At 52.3% G+C, this 20349-nt stretch overlaps 1 protein-coding gene across 1 annotated transcript in view; it reads left to right on the plus strand.

The window, feature by feature from the left end:
- The first annotated feature begins 5812 nt into the window (after window positions 1-5812).
- The window catches only part of TIMP2 (TIMP metallopeptidase inhibitor 2), a 54715-nt gene continuing 40178 nt past the window's right edge, over window positions 5813-20349 (plus strand). Inside the window, exon 1 of the mRNA XM_069541984.1 lies at window positions 5813-6547. Within this exon, the coding sequence (XP_069398085.1) occupies window positions 6418-6547 (130 nt within the window). The 5' untranslated portion in view covers window positions 5813-6417. The remainder of the gene's footprint in view (window positions 6548-20349) is intronic.

The raw sequence follows: 20349 nt of genomic DNA on the forward strand, positions 1-20349 counted from the left end.
CCCTGGAGAAAGGAAAGGCTACCTACTCCAGTATTCTGGACTGGAGAATTCCAACAGTCCATGGGGGTCACAAAGAATCGGACACGACTGAGTGACTTTCACATCAGTTAGAGACTAAACACACGACAGTTAGGGGTTCTGCTGCCCCTGGGACATTGGGCAATGTCTGAGGACAGTTTGGTTGGGGGTGGGAGATGCTATCACATCTCAAGGGGAAGGCCAGGGATATTGCTTAATACTCCACCTGGAACAGGGACAACTCCCCTAGAGAAAGGTCTGGTCCCAAGGTCAACATGGCCAAGGCTGAGAAGCTGGCTTGGGCTGAAGAGGATTAATAATGAAATTAATGAAATGAAAATCAAAATGGCCTTGAGTGTTCCTGCCTGATCACGGAGCTGCTTACGCAGACTATGGTGTGACGTGCGGCCTGTCTTCATGCCACACACAGCCCAGTCATCCTTAGTTACCTTCCTGTCACCTTTGGGATGTCCTATGATAAACAGCCCCACCACGGAAAGGAACGTCAGGGGCTGAAGTCTGAGCTGGGTGGCACTGCCCACCTACTGTGGCCATGAATCTGATGCCTGGATTTGACTGGGGCGGTGGGGGGGGGGCATCATGACCCCAATGCCAGCTGCCCATCCGTCTCCAGGGGCCGCATATCACAAACAGCTGGGCACATGGACACATCTCCCACCCTTGCAAGCCACCCGACCTTGCTGACCCCACACCTTCCCAAGTGACGCCCACAGCCCATGGGGCCAATGTTAATTCTGTATACCGGAGTGTGTCTGGCTGTTCAGAACCTGCTGGAAGGAGTGTGGGGGCTTCAGCTGTCTCTAGGGAGAGAGCACTCCAACCTCAGAAGGAAATGGATCGTCTCCAAACTGGAAGAGTGGCTCTACCGAGAAGAGGCCCCACTGATGCCCATCCTCGTGCTGGGCAGACAGAACCTGGTTCAGCAGCGCCTCCTGCCTAGGGCCGTGAGGTCATTCTGACTCTGTTTACTTGCCAGGAGCTGGAAGGAGGCAGCGCTGGCACTTCCTCCTGGCCCTGGACGATGCTCACTCTGCCAAGCCCAGCCCAGGATGTGCTTGCTGGGTGTGCTCCCATGTAGATGGGACCACCCAACAGTTCCGCTGGGTTCTGCCTTGAGACAGTCTCTTTAGGAAGAAGGCAGGGGCAAAGTGGGCATTCCTGGTGGGAAATGGGGACCATAGGAATGTGGTCTGAGGGTCCTAGAAGCCCCTCCAACCCCAACTAGTCTGGTAGGTGCTGCCCCCTCCTGTCTGTCCTGAGTCCTTCCGGGAGCCACAGACCCAGGCCAAGGTCCGGCAGGCTGTGGTCAGCATGCATATGGGGGGCCAGACCGGGGTAGCCAGTGTGATCGGGGTCTCCTATTAAGACTCCCCTGTTAGCCTGCCCCCTAGGATCAGGGTGGGGGAGGCTGGTTAGGAGAGAAGCCCACAGAGGGAGCTGTCAGCCCCGGGGTCCTCCTTCTTCCTGAGTCTGGGATGTGTCCTGACCCTGACCTGGCTCCTTGAGGCAGTTGTCAGAGCTGAGCCCTCTACCTGCACTCACCCCCAGCGGTTACCCACACTTACCCCCAGCGGCTACCCGCACTCACCCACAGCAGTTGAGCCCTCTTGTCAGCAGAGCAGAGACTGTATGAAAGGGCCGCCGTTAAGTAATCTACTTCCTATGAGTATCTCTGGTAGATTTCTCATCAAAGGGCTCAGTTCCCATGGTCTGAAGATGGGAAGATTCTCGCTGGGAGCACAGGCAGGGGTTAACGAGGAAGAATGGAGAGGTCAGGGCAGTGAGGCGGGGTGCCCAGCAGCCAAGGCCACATGGGCACCATGAAAAGGCTGGGCAGGTCAGGGTGTGGCGAGCTTTCAGGGGCCACTGTGTCCCTTCACTTGCTGTGCTCTCATGAGAGTTTTTCGTTTGCTTGTTTTCCCTAAGATTTATGGCTGTGCTGCATCTTCGTTGCTGCATGCGGGCCTCCTCCAGTTGCAGCGAATGGGGGCTGCTCTCCAGCTGTAATGCACAGGCTCCTCATTGCAGCCGCTCCTCCTATTGTGGAGCATAGGCTCTAGACACGCAGGCTTCAGCAGTTGTGACGCACGGGCTTGACCTGTTTTGCGGCATGTGCGATCTTCCCGGACCCGGGATTGAACCTGTGTCCCCTGCATTGCCAGGTGGATTCTTCACCACTGAGCCACCAGGAAAGTCCCTTGTGAGAGTCATTTAATGTTCAGTGCCTCCTGACAGCAGCTACCACTTGCACCAGATTTTAGAGCCTTCTGGGCATGGTCAGGCATGCCCAGAAACCCACTTGTTGTTCAGTTGCTCAGTCGGGTCTGACTCTTTGCAACCCCATGGACTACAACACAACAGGCTTCCCTGTCCTTCACCAACTCCTGGTGCTTACTCAAACTCATGTCCATTGAGTTGGTGATGCCGTCAAACTGTCTCATCCTCTGTAGTCCCCTTTTCTTCCTGCCCTCGATCTTTCCCAGCATCAGGGTCTTTTCAAATGAGTTAGCTCTTCGCATCAGGTGGCCAAAGTATTGGCGTTTCAGCTTCATCATCAGACCCTCCAGTGAACACCCAGGACTGGTCTCCTTTAGGATGGACTGGTTGGATCTCCTTGTGGTTCAAGCAACTCTCAAGAGTCTTCTTCAACCCCACAGTTCAAAAGCATCAGTTCTTTGGCACCCAGCTTTCTTTATAGTCCAACTCTCACATCCATACATGACTACTGGAAAAACCATAGCCTTGACTAGACGGACCTTTGTTGACAAAGTAATATCTCTGCTTTTTAATGTGCTGTCTAGGTTGGTCATAACTTTCCTTCCAAGGAGCAAGCATCTTTTAATTTTATGACTACAATCACCATCTGCAGTGATTTTGGAGCCCAGAAAAATAAAGTCTGACACTGTTTCCACTGTTTTCCCATCTATTTCCCATGAAGTGATGGGACCAGATGCCATGATCTTAGTTTTCTGAATGTTGAGCTTAAGCCAACGTTTTCACTCTCCTCTTTCACTTTCATCAAGAGGCTCTTTAGTTCTTCTTCACTTTCTACCATAAGGGTGGTGTCATCTGCGTATCTGAGGTTATCGATATTTCTCCCGGCAGTCTTGATTCCAGCTTGTGCTTCCTCCAGCCCAGCATTTCCCATGATGTACTCTGCATATAAGTTAAATAAGCAGGGTGACGATATACAGCCTTGACGTACTCCTTTTTCCTATTTGGAAACAGTCTGTTGTTCCATGTTCAGTTCTAACTGTTGTTTCCTGACCTGTATACAGGTTTCTCAAGAGGCCGGTCAGATGGTCTGGTATTCCCATCTCTTTCGGAATTTTCCACAGTTTATTGTGATCCACACAGTCAAAGGTTTTGGGACAGTCAATAAAGCAGAAATAGACGGTTTTCTGGAACTCTCTTGCTTTTTCCATGATCCAGCAGATGTTGGCAATTTGATCTCTGGTTCCTCTACCTTTTCTAAAACCAGCTTGAACATCTGGAAGCTCATGGTTCACATATTAGGAAGGGGCTTTTATCCCTATGTTGTAGACGGGGAGGCAGAGGCTTGGCAAGGCCACTGAGGCAGCTGGGCTGCAGCATCTCTGAGCCACAAGGTAGACCCTTTGCCCCCACTCCTGCCCATCCCACCACAGAGAGCATCCTTTCAGAGGGGATCGCTTTTCCCCTCTACTCTAGAAGCTCTGACCTCAGAAGAAGATGAGATCCCCTCCCAGACCCTCAAAAGTCTCCTCCGTGGCTCCTCTCCCTTCATTTCTTTCCTCTTCCGCCAGCTCAGGAGTCTCACTGGGTCCAGGGATCGTTGTCTGTTCCGTGGAGGCCTGACCATCCTACTCTTTGAACAGTGTCCACTGTCGATGTTTAAGAAAGCACTCCTGATGCAATGGAAGGAAGGCCAGCCCAGGCAACTCCTTTCCTGCCTTGTGCCCAGTGTGGACCCCAATCCCCTCCTGCACCACCATCAATCTGCCTGTAACGTACTTCTCATCCTCTGTGTACTTGATCATCTATGTGTCTACCTTGCCTAAAAGGCTGAAAGCCCCTAGGTTATCTATTTCTTTTATAAACTGACAAATGGATTTTAGCTTCTGTAAAGTTCAACAGCATTTTGTTCTACCTGCAATAACAAAGAAAGAAAAGGCTACAGACAACCAACTTGTCATAATTTTCTGCATTAACTGTACTCACTAAGTTAGCATCAAACATCATTTCACAAATGACACTTTATTTTACAGAAACAGAAGCTGAAGCACTGACTTTGGAATTGTCCAGATTCTACCAGTTTAACTTTTCTCTAAGTTGTCTGTTTCCAGGTGATCCGGGGTCGCCACAGGCTGCAATGGCTTGAAGTGGGGCTTGGGTTCCCAGCCAGAGATTGGGGCCAAGTCACAGCAGTCAAAGCACCAAGTTCTAGCCACTAGACCAGTGGTCAATGACAAGGCTCTGGCGCTTCAGCTTTGCAGAAAAGAATCCCCACAAAGACAGAGAGTAGTGACTCAAAGGATTTATTATAAGGAAAAAGAGTACAGTACGTGCAGATAGAGACATGGGCAGACTCAGGGAAAGTCCCTGAGTTGCACCCTTGTGGCAATTTAAATCACTTAAATGGGGCGTTTCTTTCTGGTTTCCTTTGGCCGATCATTTTGATTTGTCTGCTTCACAGTCTACGTTTGGCGTGTCTCAGAATCCTTCTATATGGGCGCATGCATCTCTTAGCCAAGATGGATTCTACCAGAAAAACCTATGGGTAGCCTGGCATTAGGTTAGCATCACTCCCCTTTGACCTCCAACAAGCCTTTCTGTGCCTGTGTGGTTGGGAGATCTCTTGACCTCCAGAATGAGAATGACTGGGCAGAGCCCAGCCTCCTCTCTTAATTATCCTGCTATTCTCCTCTTGGTTTTCAGTCCGCAGGGAACGAATCACCAATCAATTTACTCTGGGGGTGCCCATTTACTGGTTCAAAACCATGCATAAACAGAAGGCAGCCATTTTTAAAATTTCTTTCAGTATTTTCCCGTTTCATATCCCAAGTCAGCATTACATAGTGGAGGGGACAATGATTGTTTGTGTCATTTTCTAAGTTTACAACTCCTGGGCTAGATGGCAAGAATGAGGCCCTACGTGTAACAGTGCCCACCACAGAGGGGGCTCAGAGACAGAGATCGGGGGGGGGGGGGGGGGGGGGGGGGAGGTGTCACATTTTCCACGCCATCCATGCCTCTAAGACCCTCTGCCTTTCCTGGAACACAGAACTGTTTTGGATAAAGTATTTCAGCTTCCACATTTGTGGGCTAAGGAAGGAGAGCCCAGAAAACACCTTCACCAACCCTTTTTTCTTCTGGGCTGGCTCCTCACTCTTGCCGGCTGGTCAAAATGACAGCCGGTTTATATGAAATCCTGTGCTGTTCATAGAACCCACTTCTCCCCGCTCCCCGCCCCCCTCCGCCCACCACCACCCCGCGCCCCCTAACTCTACTGGCCAAGAGCACTTAAAATTCTAAGGCCTCTAATTGAAAAAGGTGTTCTCAGTAAGTTTCAGGAGTCCACCCAGCAGGGTGCAGGGAGAGGGGCGGCAGAGAACGATCCGATCCGTGCTCCAAAGTGGCACATCCTTTCCCTCAATCCCTGGCTAGGATCTCAGGGATCCCAGGGGTGGAAGGGAATCAGGCAGCGTACACCTCCCGCGCCAAGCTGGAGGGGAAGCAGTGATGGGTGGGTCGCCTGGTGCCCTGGAGAGGTGGACTGCGAGTCCCAAGTGCTGAGTCAGGGTCCACTGGGCGCTGTCTGCCTGCAGTGTCCTCCCCCCACCAACCTCTGGCGATCTGGGAGGCTGCGGGGGTGCGGCTCCGAGCGGTGGGAAGCCAGGTGCGCAGCTGGGGGCCCGGGCCGTGCCAGGCTGGGCACAACAAAAGCCGGACTTGGGGGAGGGCCGGGAGGCGCGGGAGGCGCGCGGGGAGGGAGGCGGCCGAGAGCTCCCGGAGCCGGCATTGGCCGCCCGCCACCGGGGGGCGGAGCCAAACCGCTTCGAAGCGCAATAAAAGGCCGGCTCGGCCCGCACCCGCAGCGCACACAACCATAGAAGGCAGTGGAGCACCCGGGACCAGGTCCGCGGCGCGCGCGCTCGCTCGCTCGCCGCCCCCCAGCCAGCTCTCGCCTCCGCGCCGTCAGCCGCGCCCCGCGCCCCCTTCGCTGCACCCCGCAACCTAGAGCCAAGAAAGTTTGTGCGGCGAGTGAGGGCCGGAGAGGAGAGCGCGCCCGCGGAGTGCCGTCCAGACCAGCGGGGCCCCGGCCGGCGAGAGGGGAGCGCCCCGAGCCCAGGCGGCGGCTGCTAGCCCGAGTCCGCGACCCCCGCCCCTCCGCCCGCCATGGGCGCCGCGGCCCGCAGCCTGCCGCTCGCGTTCTGCCTCCTGCTGCTGGGGACGTTGCTCCCCCGGGCCGACGCCTGCAGCTGCTCCCCGGTGCACCCGCAACAGGCGTTTTGCAATGCAGACATAGGTAAGGACGGCGACCCCGCCCCGGCCGGGCGCCCACCGCCCCCGCGGGGTGCGCGGGACCTCGAGGTTTCGCCAGCGCCCCGCCCGTCCGCATCCTGCAGAGGGACCCAGCGCCCGCCTCCCGGGGGCCTTGGTGCTTTCTAGAATCCTGCAAGTTGACACCAAAATCGTACTTTCTTTTTCCCCATTCCTTCTCTCCCTTTCTTTTCCTCTCTGCCGAGATGCTTCTCAACCTCAAAATTCCACCGAAATTCCGCTGCATTTCCAGCCCCAGAAAGGGAGCCAGGGAGCGGATTGGATTTTGGCAGGCGGAGGGCCCCGGGATGCCAGCGAGGGGGGGCGGGGAGAGTGGGGGCCACAGCGCGGGAGTAGGGGCCCTCTTGACCTCGGTGGGTTGAAGGACGGGGGACCCCAGGAAGAAACTTTCACAGATGAGATGGGACTTGGGCTCATCTGGGCTTGGAGCTGGGTGGGGAAGAGCTACTCCGTCTGGGCCTCTGCCAGCAGCCCCATGTGGGGTTCACCAGATCCGGCTGGGGCTGGATGGAAGCGTCCCTCCCTTGGGCAGGTTCCCCACGGGCTCAGTGGGGCAATCTGAAAGATGGGCCGAGCCCCAGGGCCAGCTCCTCCCCGGCTCTGCCCAGGAGGCACAGCTCTGCAGGGACAGGCAGGACGGTCCTTGAGTGGGGACCGCTTTTTCTGGACATCCACACAAGCTTTGGTGACTGGAAATGGCAGGTAGGGTTGTCTGGCTGCCTAGACTCCTCAGCACATATCCTTTCCCCTCCAGATTCCTTGTCCCCCAAATACGGGAGCTGGCAAGGAAAAGAGAGCCCAGTTATTCTGAGCCACATAGGGGCAGGAGGCAGAGTGGGGAGAGAGCACCGCAGAATGGGGAGAACCAGCTGACCTTGGAGGTTTCCATCTAGTTCTCACTTGCAGGCCTCCACTGCCCTGGTTTTCCTGGGACAGGTTTCACCAAGACGACAGATGTACAGCAGGTGGGTCTCTGTGGCTCCCTCTCACTTCCGCACAGGTTTATTTTCTGCTTCCAAGTCTCAGCCAGCCCCGCAGCCTGTTGCCAGGGGTAGGGAGGCTGGGCTGCCCTCACCTATGCAGGCTCAAAGCTGGGATCTCTGGGTTTCTCCCGTTCTGAACCATACCGTTCTGATCTCCCCACGACTTCTGGCCACAGCCCAATTGGCCCTTGGAGCTGCCACCACCGCCAGCTCCAGGAAGTCTTCAGGTGATCCTACCTGTGTGAGTCACATAGCTCAGGCCAACCTGCACTTGGGACCCAGCGTGCGCTCCCAGAGTGGCTCCCTACAGCACCCCGACGGCGGGAAGCTCTCCGACTTGGCTTCGCTGCTCAGGAAGATTGGCATGGGGAGGAGAGGCTCGTCCCAGTGTGGGAGCCAGGATCGGCCCTCCAAGGGGTGTCCCCTGGGAGTCCAGACCTGTCCAGGCCCCTTGCAGAAAGAGAAGCTGTGTTTCTGGGGCAGGATCAGGCCCAGGGCAGGAAAGAATCCATGAATTAGAAGATTCTAGGAGCAGGAAGGGCTTGGGCTTGGGACCATCTCACACTCCTCGGCTGCACAGAGAGGATGTCCAGCCAGCGACTCCCATCCTTGCCCAGCATCAGCTGAGGCAGCGCTGGGGCTGTTTTCTGCTTTAGATTTGGATTAAGGACAGCAAAGGTCAGGGTCCAGGAGTGTCCATATGCCTCAAGGCTCCTTGCTTTGTAGGTTGCCCTCTCTTCCACCTGCATCTCCTGGCATTTGTGTCTCAGTCATTGTATCAAAGTCATCGTAGAGCCAAAACTTTTCACCTCAGCCCAGCCCAGAGGTTCCACAGGGTGTGCTGATGCCAGGGTCCTGCTGCAGAGCCCAGAGTTTTTGGTCCCCATGATTACTGTAACAAGTGACCACAAATGGGGGGCTTAAGACAGCAGAGATTGATCTCTCACAGCTTAGGGGCCTTAAGTCCAAAATGAAGCTGTTGGCAGCGCAGGTTCCTTCTGAAAGCCCGGAGGGAAAATCTGTGCCAGGCCCCTCTCCTTGTAGCTCCAAGCAGTCTTGGGTGTCCCTTGGTTTGTAGACGCATTACTCCCATCTCTGCTCTGATTTCAGGTGGCCGCCTTCTCTGTGTGTGTGTGTCCTCCCCTTTTACTTGGATACCAGTCATTGGATTCAGGGCCCACCCTAGTCCACTGACCTCATCTTCATTTGATCACATCTGCGAAGACTCTGATTTCCAAATAAGGTCACATTCACAGCTTCTGGGTGGACGCGAATTTGGGGGGAATGCTGCCCAGTCCTGTTGCACAGGCAGCCCTTCTGTGCTCACTCAACTGGGGACATGTCGCAGAGACAGCCTAGGGTGGCAGACCTGGGTGGCTGTGGAGGAAACCTTGCAAAGTGATAGCCTTTCCACCTCCACTTTACATGGTACAAGTCCGTGACGTCCTTGATGATGATTCCCTGCTCTGACTGACAGCAGAATTGCCTGGGTCTGGAGCTCTTTGCAGACACAAAATCTGGCTCAGATCTTGGCTTTTGTAGTTGTCAAGCTCTACAGGTGACTGCCACCAGGGAAGTGGGCCAGGGATCCGGGAAGGGTGATGGCCTGTTGCACACTGGGGTTCCCTAAAGACTGATCTTTAATGCAGCATGCCAGCTCCTTTCATTGTTGGCTGGACACAGGCTTAATAAAAGGCTTGGGGTCGGCAAGAGGCAGCTGGCTTAAGAAACAGTTATGTTTCTGTCTGCCTGTGTAGAGATTACTGGGGGAAGGGTGGGGGATGGCCTCTCCTTAGCTCTTGCAGCCTGTGGGATTGGAACTGGGGTTGGCAGAAAGTTTGTTATGAAGTTATGCGATTGAGGAGGAAGGGGTGGGAAGGGGTGACTGGGGCTCTTCCTGGACGGCGCTGCTCCCTGACCTTTCCAGGAAAGTGGGAATAAGCCAGAAGCCTTTTGGGTCTCAGAGCCCTGCTCCAAAGTGCCACTGGCCTGGCCCTGTCTTATCTAATGGATGAGTCCTTCGCCATCTCCTGCAGGCCCGCATGGATCCAGGAATCTGGCTGGAAGCCAGCATTGGGCTTGCTCTTTGGGCAATGCCACTGTGAAGGAGTTTGGGGTTCCTTAAGCCAGCTGAGTGACTTGGCAGACCTGGGCTGCTCCGGCTGGTTTCTGGAGTCACAGGTAAATCCAGGAGCTCCCTGGATCCAGACGGTAAAATCTCCACCAGTCCCCACCCACCCTGACCTGGGTAGTGGTGCCCAGGGCCACTGTCTTCCAGAAAAGCACCTCCAGTCCATCTTTCTTAGAACGCTTCCATCTCCAGTCACTGCTTTCTGCAGACCCTCCAATGGTCTCTAACACCAAGTGGGGCAGGGCCCGCAGCCAAGGCCACATGCTGGTTGCCAGGGCAAATGGGCTGGCCTGGGGCACACGCTGATGGGTTCCAGATAGTGGGCTCTTGGGGCAATACACAGCAGGCACTCAGAAAGGGCAGTGCCCCCTCCAGAAACGTGCTGGGAGAAAGCAAGGCAGAGCTTCCTGTGAGCAGAGTGAGGCCTTGGGTGCCGTGGGGGTGTGGGTGGGTGTCTTTAAAGACACTGTTGGCAAGTCCGTTTGCAAAGTGTACAGTCAGCTGTGTTTTGTAATCCCAGTTAGCCTATTGGGCTTGCTTTCGTTTCAACAAGCAGTTATGGAGTGACCCACTCCACCCCAGGGGATGGCAGGGAGATGCAAGGCATTTTCCCTGCCCTTGGGAAGGAATACCAGGACTCTGGCTCCAGGCAGGGTGGAAGTGGGTGTAAGACTGTGTGGGTCAAGGGGGACCGAAGCCCTGTAGAACCCCCCACCCCAGCCAACTGCCAGGGGATGGTTTAAAGTAAACCAGACTCCATGTGCTTCGGGCAAATAATGAAAAGAGTAACTGGGTCACAAGATGAAAAGCATTTGGGGTTCCTAAGAGAGAGTCCAGGTTCTGATGGGAGGAGGAGGGTACTGTGGCAGGGGTGGGGCACTTGAGTTCCTGGTCCTGGACAGTGTCCCTGGATGGATGTATTCTCCAGGGGGTTGACTAGAACCTGGGTTGGGAAGTGGGAAGAGATGTGTGCAGGGCTTAGAGGCTGTGCTGTGGGTGTGGCATGTGGCTGGGAGGGCGCTCTCCTACCGTACGTATTCTTCCCTCTCTGATCTGAGGGCGTGGTGCCAGCTTGCAGCTTGGGGACTGCCGTGTCTTCTGCAGTCAGTGGTCTTGGATGCTAGTCCTTGAGCTGCAGATGGGCTGGGATCCCGCTATTTCTCTTTGCATCTCTGCTGAGTTGCCAAGGGCATCCCATATGCGCGGGTGTAGTTGACTCCCAGGCTCGGGTGGGGGCATGCAGCCATCCTAATCCTGAGGCAGAGCCACTGATCCAGTGCCCAAGGGGCTGTGGGAGCAGATGAAGCCCTTGGCTCCCAAAACAGCTAAGAGATATGCTTGGAGGACCCCAGGGCAGTCTAGCGGATGGGCAAAAAAAAAAAAAAAAGCAGGAAAAAGAAAAAGTGTGTATATTAACTGAACCACTTTGCTATACACCTGAAACCATCACAGCATTGTTAATCAACTATGCTGCTGCTGCTGCTGCTGCTAAGTCACTTCAGTCGTGTCCGACTCTGTGCGACCCCATGGATGGCAGCCCACCAGGCTCCCCCGTCCCTGGGATTCTCCAGGCAAGAACACTGGAGTGGGTTGCCATTGCCTTCTCCAAGGCATGAAAGTGAAAAGTGAAAGTGACATATTGCTCAGTCGTGTCTGACTCTTCCCGACCCCATGGACTGCAGCCCACCAGGCTCCTCCGTCCATGGGATTTTCCAGGCAAGAGGACTGGAGTGGGGTGCCATTGCCTTCTCCGTAATCAACTATACACCAATGTAAAATAAAAAGTTTAAAAAATAAAAAATAAGTACTAAGGATTTAACGTACAATGTGTTGCCTGTAGTTAAGACAGCTGGGTGATAGATAAGAAAGTTGTTATGAGGGCAAATCCTAAGAGTTCTCATCACAAGGAAAAAAAAATTGGTTTTCTTTTATTGTGTATTTATATGATGGGTGTTAATGTAATATTTCGTGGTAATCATTTCATGATATATGTAAGTCAAATGATTATGTATGCTGTACACCTTCAATTTATACAGTGCTATATGTCAGTTATATCTCAATAAAGCAAAAAAAAGAAAAATACAAGAAAGGAGATAAAGAGAAGGCAGACCTGGGGTGGGAGTGTAAATGCCACTGATTCTTCTCCCCTGTCCTGGACATGCCTCCACCCTGCGTATACACACACACCCCCGGAGCCAAGAGCAAGTGGTCTTGTGGCTAGGATGGGCTTTCTGAAAAGAGAAGGGCAGACTTAGGAAGTCAAGGTTGGAAGCATAAAGAACCCTAAATTGGAGGATGGAGCTAGGGGAACATGGACTAGGCATGCTGCTGCTAAGTCGCTTCAGTCATGTCCGATTCTGTGCAGCCCCACAGAGGGCCTCCCACTAGGCTCCCCCGTTCCTGGGATTCTCCAGGCAAGAACACTGGAGTGGGTTGCCATTTCCTTCTCCAGTGCATGAAAGTGAAAAGTGAAAGTGAAGGCGCTCACTCGTGTCCAACTCTTAGCAACCTCATGGACTGCAGCCTACCAGGCTCCTCTGTCCATGGGATCTTCCAGGCAAGCGTACTGGAGTGGGGTGCCATTGCCTTCTCTGTGGACTAGGCATGGTTAAGTGCCATTTCATGGTGCCAAAGTAAACAGGCTACTTGGGAAAGGTGAGAGTCTGGGTACATAGCAGGCTCTTGGACAGCAGGGCCCAAAAGGACGAATGAGACTAGACATCTGGTTCATCACGTGGAGTTTGCATTCCATCTGGAAGGACCCGAGGAGAGGCATTGAGGTTGTGCCCCTGTGGGGACAGTGGGCATTGCTCAGGGATTTTGCCAAAAGGCAGATGTCTGAATTAGCGTCCCATATTGGGGCTTTCCAGGTGGCTCAGTGGTAGAGAATCCGGCTGCCAGTGCTGGAGACACGGGTTCCATCCCTGGGTCAGATAGATCCCTTAGAGAAGGAAATGGCAACTCACTCCAGTATTCTTGCCTGGAAAGTTCCATAGACAGAGGAACCCGGCAGGCTACAGTCCGTCGGGTCACAAAGAGTCAGACATGACTGAGTGCACACACAGACACACATGGAACCCTCAGGACCCAGGGCGTGGCCACTGGCATCTCACAGGTGATTCTGATGCCCACCAAAGTTTGCACAGAGCAGTCATCTCCAAAGTGGGTAACCAAGGCAACTTGGATTTGAGAAGAGAACCTTATAGATACTTAGCATACGGACTGACAGCAGCACTTGTGCCCAGTTTTAAAATGAACAGGTAGACTTTGAGAGTGATTGGCTAGGTTTCTGTTTGGCTGCTACAGGGCCCGTAGACCGTAAGACCACAGGGTGTCAGGGTGCAGGAGGGGTATGTGAGATGCCCTGGAATGCTGGGAGGAAAGGCAGTCAAGGGGAGTGAGGCTGGGGAGGACTTCCAGCCTGAGGGATGGTCAGGGGCACCAGCATCTCCGAAAGGGCAGGAATGAAGCTGGCTTCCCCCAGCCCAGGCCCACAGTCCCGGGCCCCTGAGGCCTGGTCTGGCTGGCATCCTGGAGCCTTCGGTGCCGCCATCCACTGCATGGATGTGCAGCTCCAGTGGAAAAGTGATACAGACCCAGGGGAATCCCATTTTGTAGCTGATAAAATTGGGGTCAGCTGTGTGCAGTTAGCCTCCTGTGTTAAGCTTCTGGAGGCCCCAGCAGGGTGGACTGGGTGAGGGTTTGCTGTAAAAATCAAATTGAGGGGCTTTCCTGGTGGTCCAGTAGTTAAGACTCCTAGTTTCCATTGCATGAGTTTGAACCCTGGTTGGGGAACTAATTTCCCACGTGGCCAGCAGATCAGCCATTTTAAAATATAATAAAAATTTTTTTTAAAGTTTAAAATCAAATTGAGATGTTACCTCTAAAGAAGGGTCCTAACCCAGGGGGCAGGGAGCTTCCCGGATGGTGCAGTGTGGTAAAGAATCCGCCTGCAATGCAGGAAGCTCATGAGACTTGGATTCGATCCCTAGGTTGGGAAGATTCCCTGGAGGAGGAAATGGCAACCCGCTCCAGTATTCTTGTCTGGAAAATCCCATGGACAGAGGAGCTTGGCAGGCTACAGTCCATGGGTCGCAGAGTTGGACACGACTGATTCTTTTCATCCTTTGAACCCAGGGGGTGTGCATGTGTGTCCAGAGATGGGCTGGCAGGACAGCCTTGAGCCCTGAAGCAATCAGCTCAGCTGAGTGTGTGCGTGCCCGTGTTTGTGGCTTCCACCAGGTTCTCAAAGGGATATGTGACCTCTAAAAGGTTAGCCACTGCCTTAGAAGGCATTCTTATGGCCTGTGGGGGGAGTAGGGGCTCTGGAACCAAAGGGTGGGCAGCCTTGAGCCCCAGCAGTGGGGACCAGGGTGAGGGTCTTTGCTGTCCCTCTGAGAGCTGTTAGACATGGCAGGGGAGGAAGAAGGAAGCTGCAGGCAGGAGAGCCGGGTTAAGGGGCTTGTAGTCACCCAAGTGAGCAGAGCAGGTACCTGACGGGGGAGGAACTCAGGAAGGAGGGAGGGTGATAGCTGGAAGGGCAGGGCGGGGTGGCTGGGGGCCGCCTCTGGGGTCTGACCTCAGGGCTGGGGCCAGGCATCCCCTAATGTGGTCAGGTGGTCAGCGGGGGTGCGCGTTCCCTGCTGAGTTCTGCTGGGAAAGAGAGACAGGGGGGTCTCCAGCTGTAGCTCCAGCGGATCATGGGAATGAGTGAGGGGCCTTGGAGGGAAGAGGCAGAGAAAGGGGTGGGGGCACGTAGGTTCGGAGCAGCATGGTCAGGATGGTTGCCCTGCAGCCCACGCCTCAGTCCAGGGGTGAAACTTGGGCAGGTGCCCTCTGCCTCGGTTTCTCCATTTTCCAAGAAGCGATGATCCAACCTCCTAGGGCAGAAGTGCAGTGCCTGGGACGGTGCCCATGGAGACTGTTGGGGTTGGGGGGATATTGACTCCTTTTGTGCTTGATGCTGTGCTGGGTGCGTAATCCTCACCCCACCCCGAGAGCTGGTGTGGCTCCCATACAGGTGTGGGGGGTGCAGAGACACACAAGCTGGGCTCTGGTGCCTCCAGGAGGGCGGCCAGGAAACTGGGAGGGAAACTGCGCTAGGTCTGCGAGGGAAGAGTGACTATGACAAACGGTAACAGCAGCTGTCACCATCGGTGCTAAGTGCTTGGAACCGTGTTTCACACATTTTTGCTGTTAATTCATCTAATTTATAATTATCCCTATTTTACAGATGATCAGATTGAGGCACCAGCTGATTCATTTGCTTGGGTTATATGACTATCAAATAGCAGAGTAAGAAGGCAGGGTTTTAAAATGCGAGAAGGCATACAGGGGAAGCTGAAGGCGACCATTTCGGTCCACCGAGGCTCGGAGGGGGCAGTCTCTGCAGAGGATGAAGGATGGAGGACCATGAAGGAGAACTCTGGAGAGCTGACCTTGTTCGGGAGATTTTCCCATCAATTGGAGATGAGCTAAATTAAATTAAGCTCTATCCTGACAGCAGAATATTAAGCAGTCATTTTAAACAGTATTATAGATTCATGTTTATGACCTAGAAAAATGTTCAGAGTGCATTAAATTTAAAAGCCCTGTTACATCTGTATGCTTTCGCGTTTCAAACCCTGCCTAATATAATTTTTAAATGCATAGTGCATAACTGTACACTGTTAACAAAGTTATCAAGCAGATACTCAGGTTAAAAAAAACAAGGCCCTGCCAACCCTAAAAACTCTCTTAATTCCTCCTGGTCCCTAAGGAAAAGAGGACCTCCTTTTCCTTAGATAACCACTGTCCTGGGCTTTATGGTGAAAATTCCCTGGCTTTTTTTAATGTAGTTTACTGATTCTGTATTTATCTCTAGTCTGTTTTTTTTTTTTTAATTATGCTTATACATACACATGTAGAGAAAAGTTTAGCAGGATGTCTGTCAAAATTCTAGGCAGTGGGTGAGATCAAGGGTAGTTTTTATTTCGTTTTGCTTATCTGTATTTTCTAAATTTTCTGTGATTAACGTGTGTTAGTTGTATAATTATTTTAAAGTGAAAAGGCAACAAGGAGATTGGGGTCGGGGTATCTTCAGGATTGGAGAGGCGGAAGAGAAGGCTACAAGCGAGGCCGTGAGAGCCTTGAACCTAGAGGGTGCGGATCACATCCAGGGCTGCCTCCCTTTGCCTTGTTCCTCTGAGAAGCAGATTCGGGAAGGGTTTATTGCTTCTTGAAAAGAACTGTTACCATTTTTCTGCCTCAGAGACGTATGCTTTTCCTCTGCTTTGTTGAGCTATGATTCTACCATTCACCCATCTAAAGCTGGCAATTCAGGGAGGGGCTTCCCTGGCGCTCCAGTGGTTAAGACTCTGCGTTTGCACCGTAGGGCGGCACAGGGGTTCGATCCCTGCTCGGGGGAACTGAGATCCTGGTATGCCGTGCGACATGGCCAAAATAAATAAATTTCAGTTCTCCTTTATAAGTTAATTAATTAAATTATAAATTAAATAAAGGACAACTCAGTGGGTTTTTTTTTAATGCAGTCGCAGAGCTGTGCAGCCGTCACCACTATCTGATTTTAGCATCCCAAGGACCCCTGTGCTGGGTTCAGTCTGATATTTCCGATGAGACTCAGGTAGTATGTTTCCACCTGGTGCTGCAGCAGCAAGGCCATGCCCTGCAACAGGACGCATAGGAGGTAGCCTTTCAGGGCTTGGCAAACAGTACCCCCACTACCCTCCACCCACCTCTGATCCCCTGTTATGGTAAATATGGTTTTACTGGAATGCACCCATACCCATTCCTAATACAAAGTCTGCAGCTGCTTACGGGCTGTAAAAATGGTAGCCTTGAGTGGTTGCAACAGAGCTACGTGAATTACCATCTTGCCCTTCATGAAAACTTTCCCTCATCCCTGGGTGTGAACTTCCTGGGGTCGACTCACCTCTCACCTAGTGGCCTGCTCCTTGCTTTCCAGAAAGACTGATGCCTTGGGGTATCATTCTCTGAACTGACCCTGAAGATGCAGTGAATCTTGAACCTGTGAACCCGAGAGAGGGAGAGATGAGTTTCAAGGCTGTAAGCCTTCTGCTGTGTGACGTTCTAGGGTGGAGAGTTCCCGGGGACGGAGCCTGGTTTGGGATGAGTCTTCACTTGGCCCTTTCTCATCTGTGGTCTGGAGGTCTTGGTTGGGCTTCCTGGAGACCCTGTAGGGTCAGGTCATCTTCACCGACTTGGCTCAGCCCTCAGGCTCTGCACCAGGCTTTGTTTTGACTCACTGATGACAGTCAAAGTCTCTAGTTAGGAGGCACTTCAACAGCTGATTCTTTTTTTATATAATATAAATTTACTTATTTTAATTGGAGGTTAATTACTTTACAATATTGTATTCGTTTTGCCGTACATCAACATGAATCCGCCACAGGTGTACACGTGTTCCCCATCCTGAACCCCCCTCCCTCCTCCCTCCCCGTACCATATCTCTGGGTCGTCTCAGTGCACCAGCCCCAAGCATCCAGTATCATGCATCGAACCTGGACTGGTGGTTCGTTTCAGATATGATATTATACATGTTTCAATGCCATTCTCCCAAATCATCCCACCCTCTTCCTCTCCCACAGAGTCCAAAAGACTGTTCTATACATCTGTGTCTCTTTTGCTGTCTTGCATACAGGGTTATCATTACCATCTTTCTCAACAGCTGATTGTTAACCAAGGACAGGATGGGGAAGTGGACTGACATTTTAGAGAAAAAAAGATGAAGTAAAAGATATCAGAGGAAAAGCCTGGGTCTTTGGAGCCTACTAGAGCTAGTTCTGAGTCCTGCCTCTGTGCCTCTCTGAGCCTCGGTTTCTTTTGCAAAAGCAGAATTAAATGTCTCGGGGACTTCCCTGGTGGTCCAGTGGCTAAGACGGTGTGCTCCCAATGCGGGGGCCCAGGTTCAGTCCCTGGTCAGGGAACTAGATCCCACATGCTGCAACTGAGTTCACATGTCTAGACTAAGACCTGGCGCAGCCAAATAAATTAAAAAAATATTTTTTGAAAAAAGAAACTCCTCAGGGCTGGGCCACAGCAGATGGTGAGTGAATTTCTGATGAATGAGTAAAGTGTGCGAAAGCATGGGAGGGACTCAATAAATGTCAACCCCGCCCACTCCATCTAGATTTCTGAGATCCTGGATAATGCTTCTGTGAAACCTTGTGGGCCTCTGTCCTCAGAGCTCCTCAAGAAGAAAGTCATGTGCATAAAAAAAGAAATAAACCTCCTCTGACATTCCTGCCCCCCTCCTTTTTTTTTTTTTTTGGCTCTTCCTCGTTGTTCAGTTGCTCAGTCGTGTCTGACTCTTTGCGACCCCATGGACTGCAGCATGCCAGGCTTCTCTGTCCTTCACCATCTCCCAGAGCTTGCTCAAACCCATGTCCATTGAGTTGATGATACCATCCAACCATCTCATCCTCTGTCATCCCCTTCTCCTCCTGTCTTCAATCTTTCCCAGCATCAGGGCCTTTTCTAATGAGTTGGCTCTTCGCATCAGGTGGCCAAGGTATTGGAGCTTCAGCATCAGTCCTTCCAATGAGTATTCAGGGTTGGTTTCCTTTAGGATTGACTGTCCTTACAATGTGGAAAACTCAGCCTGGTTTTTCTCTTTGGCTCAGCTCACTTCTGCTGCCCTTCCTTTGGTCCAGATCAAGAATTCAGGGCCCCGGATGGGTTTTTAGTGCAGGCACGTGATGTGAGGGTAGTTGAGAATTCACTGTGCAGAGCTGGTTGACACGCCCCAGACCACTGTGATCTCACATGGGTCACGTGACATGTGAGGTACTGAAGAACAAGGACCAGGAGGGGGGGATGCCAGGAATGCATTAGGCATGGAGATGCGTAGGAATGATCCTACAGGGCCCCAATTCTAGCACGTTTGCACACACACAATGAAGTGGGTGCCCCAGGCGCTGGAGTCCAGGAGGCTGTCAGCAGCACTCCAGGGACTTCCTTGGTGGCCACTGGACCACCAAGGAGCACAGAGTCTCCCGGGACAGGGACTGGGGTTCAGTCCCTGGTCAGGGAACTAGATCCCGCAAATCACAACCAAGAGTTTGAATGCTGCAACTGAGACCCGGTGCAGCCAAATAAACAAATAAAAATAAATATTAAACAGACAGTGTTCTGTGTAGCTGGGAGAAAAGACTGAGGGTCACTCATGGATTTCAGGTCTGTGTGGACTTTTCCACTCCCAGGGAAGTCCCTTTTCAGGACTGTTGACCCTGTGACAGGACGGCTTTGAGGGCAAACACAGTTCTCTCCTGGGGGCTTTTCTCCGCAGCCCCTCCAACATTTACCCTTCAACCCTCAGAAGCCCCTGGGAGAAATGGCCCCGCTAGGCTCTGCCCAGAAGGAAACCAGGTATCGGGAAGAGAGGCATTGGAGCAGAGAAGTGATGAGCACGGCCCGTCTCTGATTCTCTGTTGTGACGTCTTGGCCTCTCGGGCACACTGGCTCCAGGAGGGGGCTTCCCCGGTGGCTCAGATGGTAGAGAATCTGTCTGCAGTGCAGGAGACCTGGGTTTGATCCCTGAGTTGGAAAGATCTGGAGAAGGAAATGGGCTCCCCGCTCTAGTATTGTTGCCTGGAGAATCCCATGGACAGAGGAGCCTGGTGGGCTACAGTCCATGGGGCCCGCAAAGAATCAGACATGCCTGGGGGACTAACACTAGGAAACAAAGGAACACATTTAAGGGGGTGTTTATTTCTTATGTGCCAATTCTGGAAAGCAGGGTAAAACGACCGGCAAATAGTCGCCATAAAAACTATGACCTTTTGGTGCAAAAGGACTTTGTCTCTTCCTGTTGGCAAGGACTCATGAGGTAGGTGGTAGGTCAGGCAGGTGTCCTCCCCTGTCTGGATGGGGAACAGTCGATGACTCACCCAGGGTCTCGTGGTCGACGTGGTGCCAGGAATCTAATGAGCCAGAACCTGGCTCAAGTCTCTGGAAACAGGTTGGACGTCACAGCTATGGCCTTTCCATTGCTCTGTTCCACGTGGCCAAGAAGCGTGTTGTCCTTGGAAGGGCTGACTCTAGGTGGGTGTGTTTTGTCTTAACCTGAGCAGTTTAGAAGTTTGAAGGACATTTTGACAGCGCCGGTCTACAACTTTAAAAATAAGTCTCCCCTTGAATGTAAATTGGTACAGCCGCTATGGACAACACTGTCGAGGTTCCTTAAAAAGCTACAAGTGAAGTTGCCACATGATCCACCAATCTCATTCCTGGGCTTGTATCTGGAGAAAACTGGTTTGTAAAGATACACGCACCCTAGTGTTCAGAGCAGCACTATTTGCAATAGTCAGGACATGAAAGCAACCTAAATGTCCAACAGATGAAAGGATAAAGATGTGGTTTGTTTATACAATGGGATACTACTCAGCCATAAAAAAAGAATGAAATAATGCCATTTGCAGCAACACAGCTGGACCTAGAGATTATCATACTAAGTGAAGCAAGTCAAAAAGAGAAGGACAAATATCATAGGATGTCATTTATATGTGAAGTCTAAAATATGATACAAATGAACTTATTTACAAAGCAGAAACAGACTCACAGACGTAGAATGCAAACATGGATGCCAAAGGGGAAAGTGGGTGGAAGGATAGATTATATAAACCACTAAATATA

This window comes from Ovis canadensis, chromosome 11 (genome assembly GCF_042477335.2).
Source record: "Ovis canadensis isolate MfBH-ARS-UI-01 breed Bighorn chromosome 11, ARS-UI_OviCan_v2, whole genome shotgun sequence".
Classification (NCBI taxonomy): Eukaryota; Metazoa; Chordata; class Mammalia; order Artiodactyla; family Bovidae; genus Ovis; species Ovis canadensis.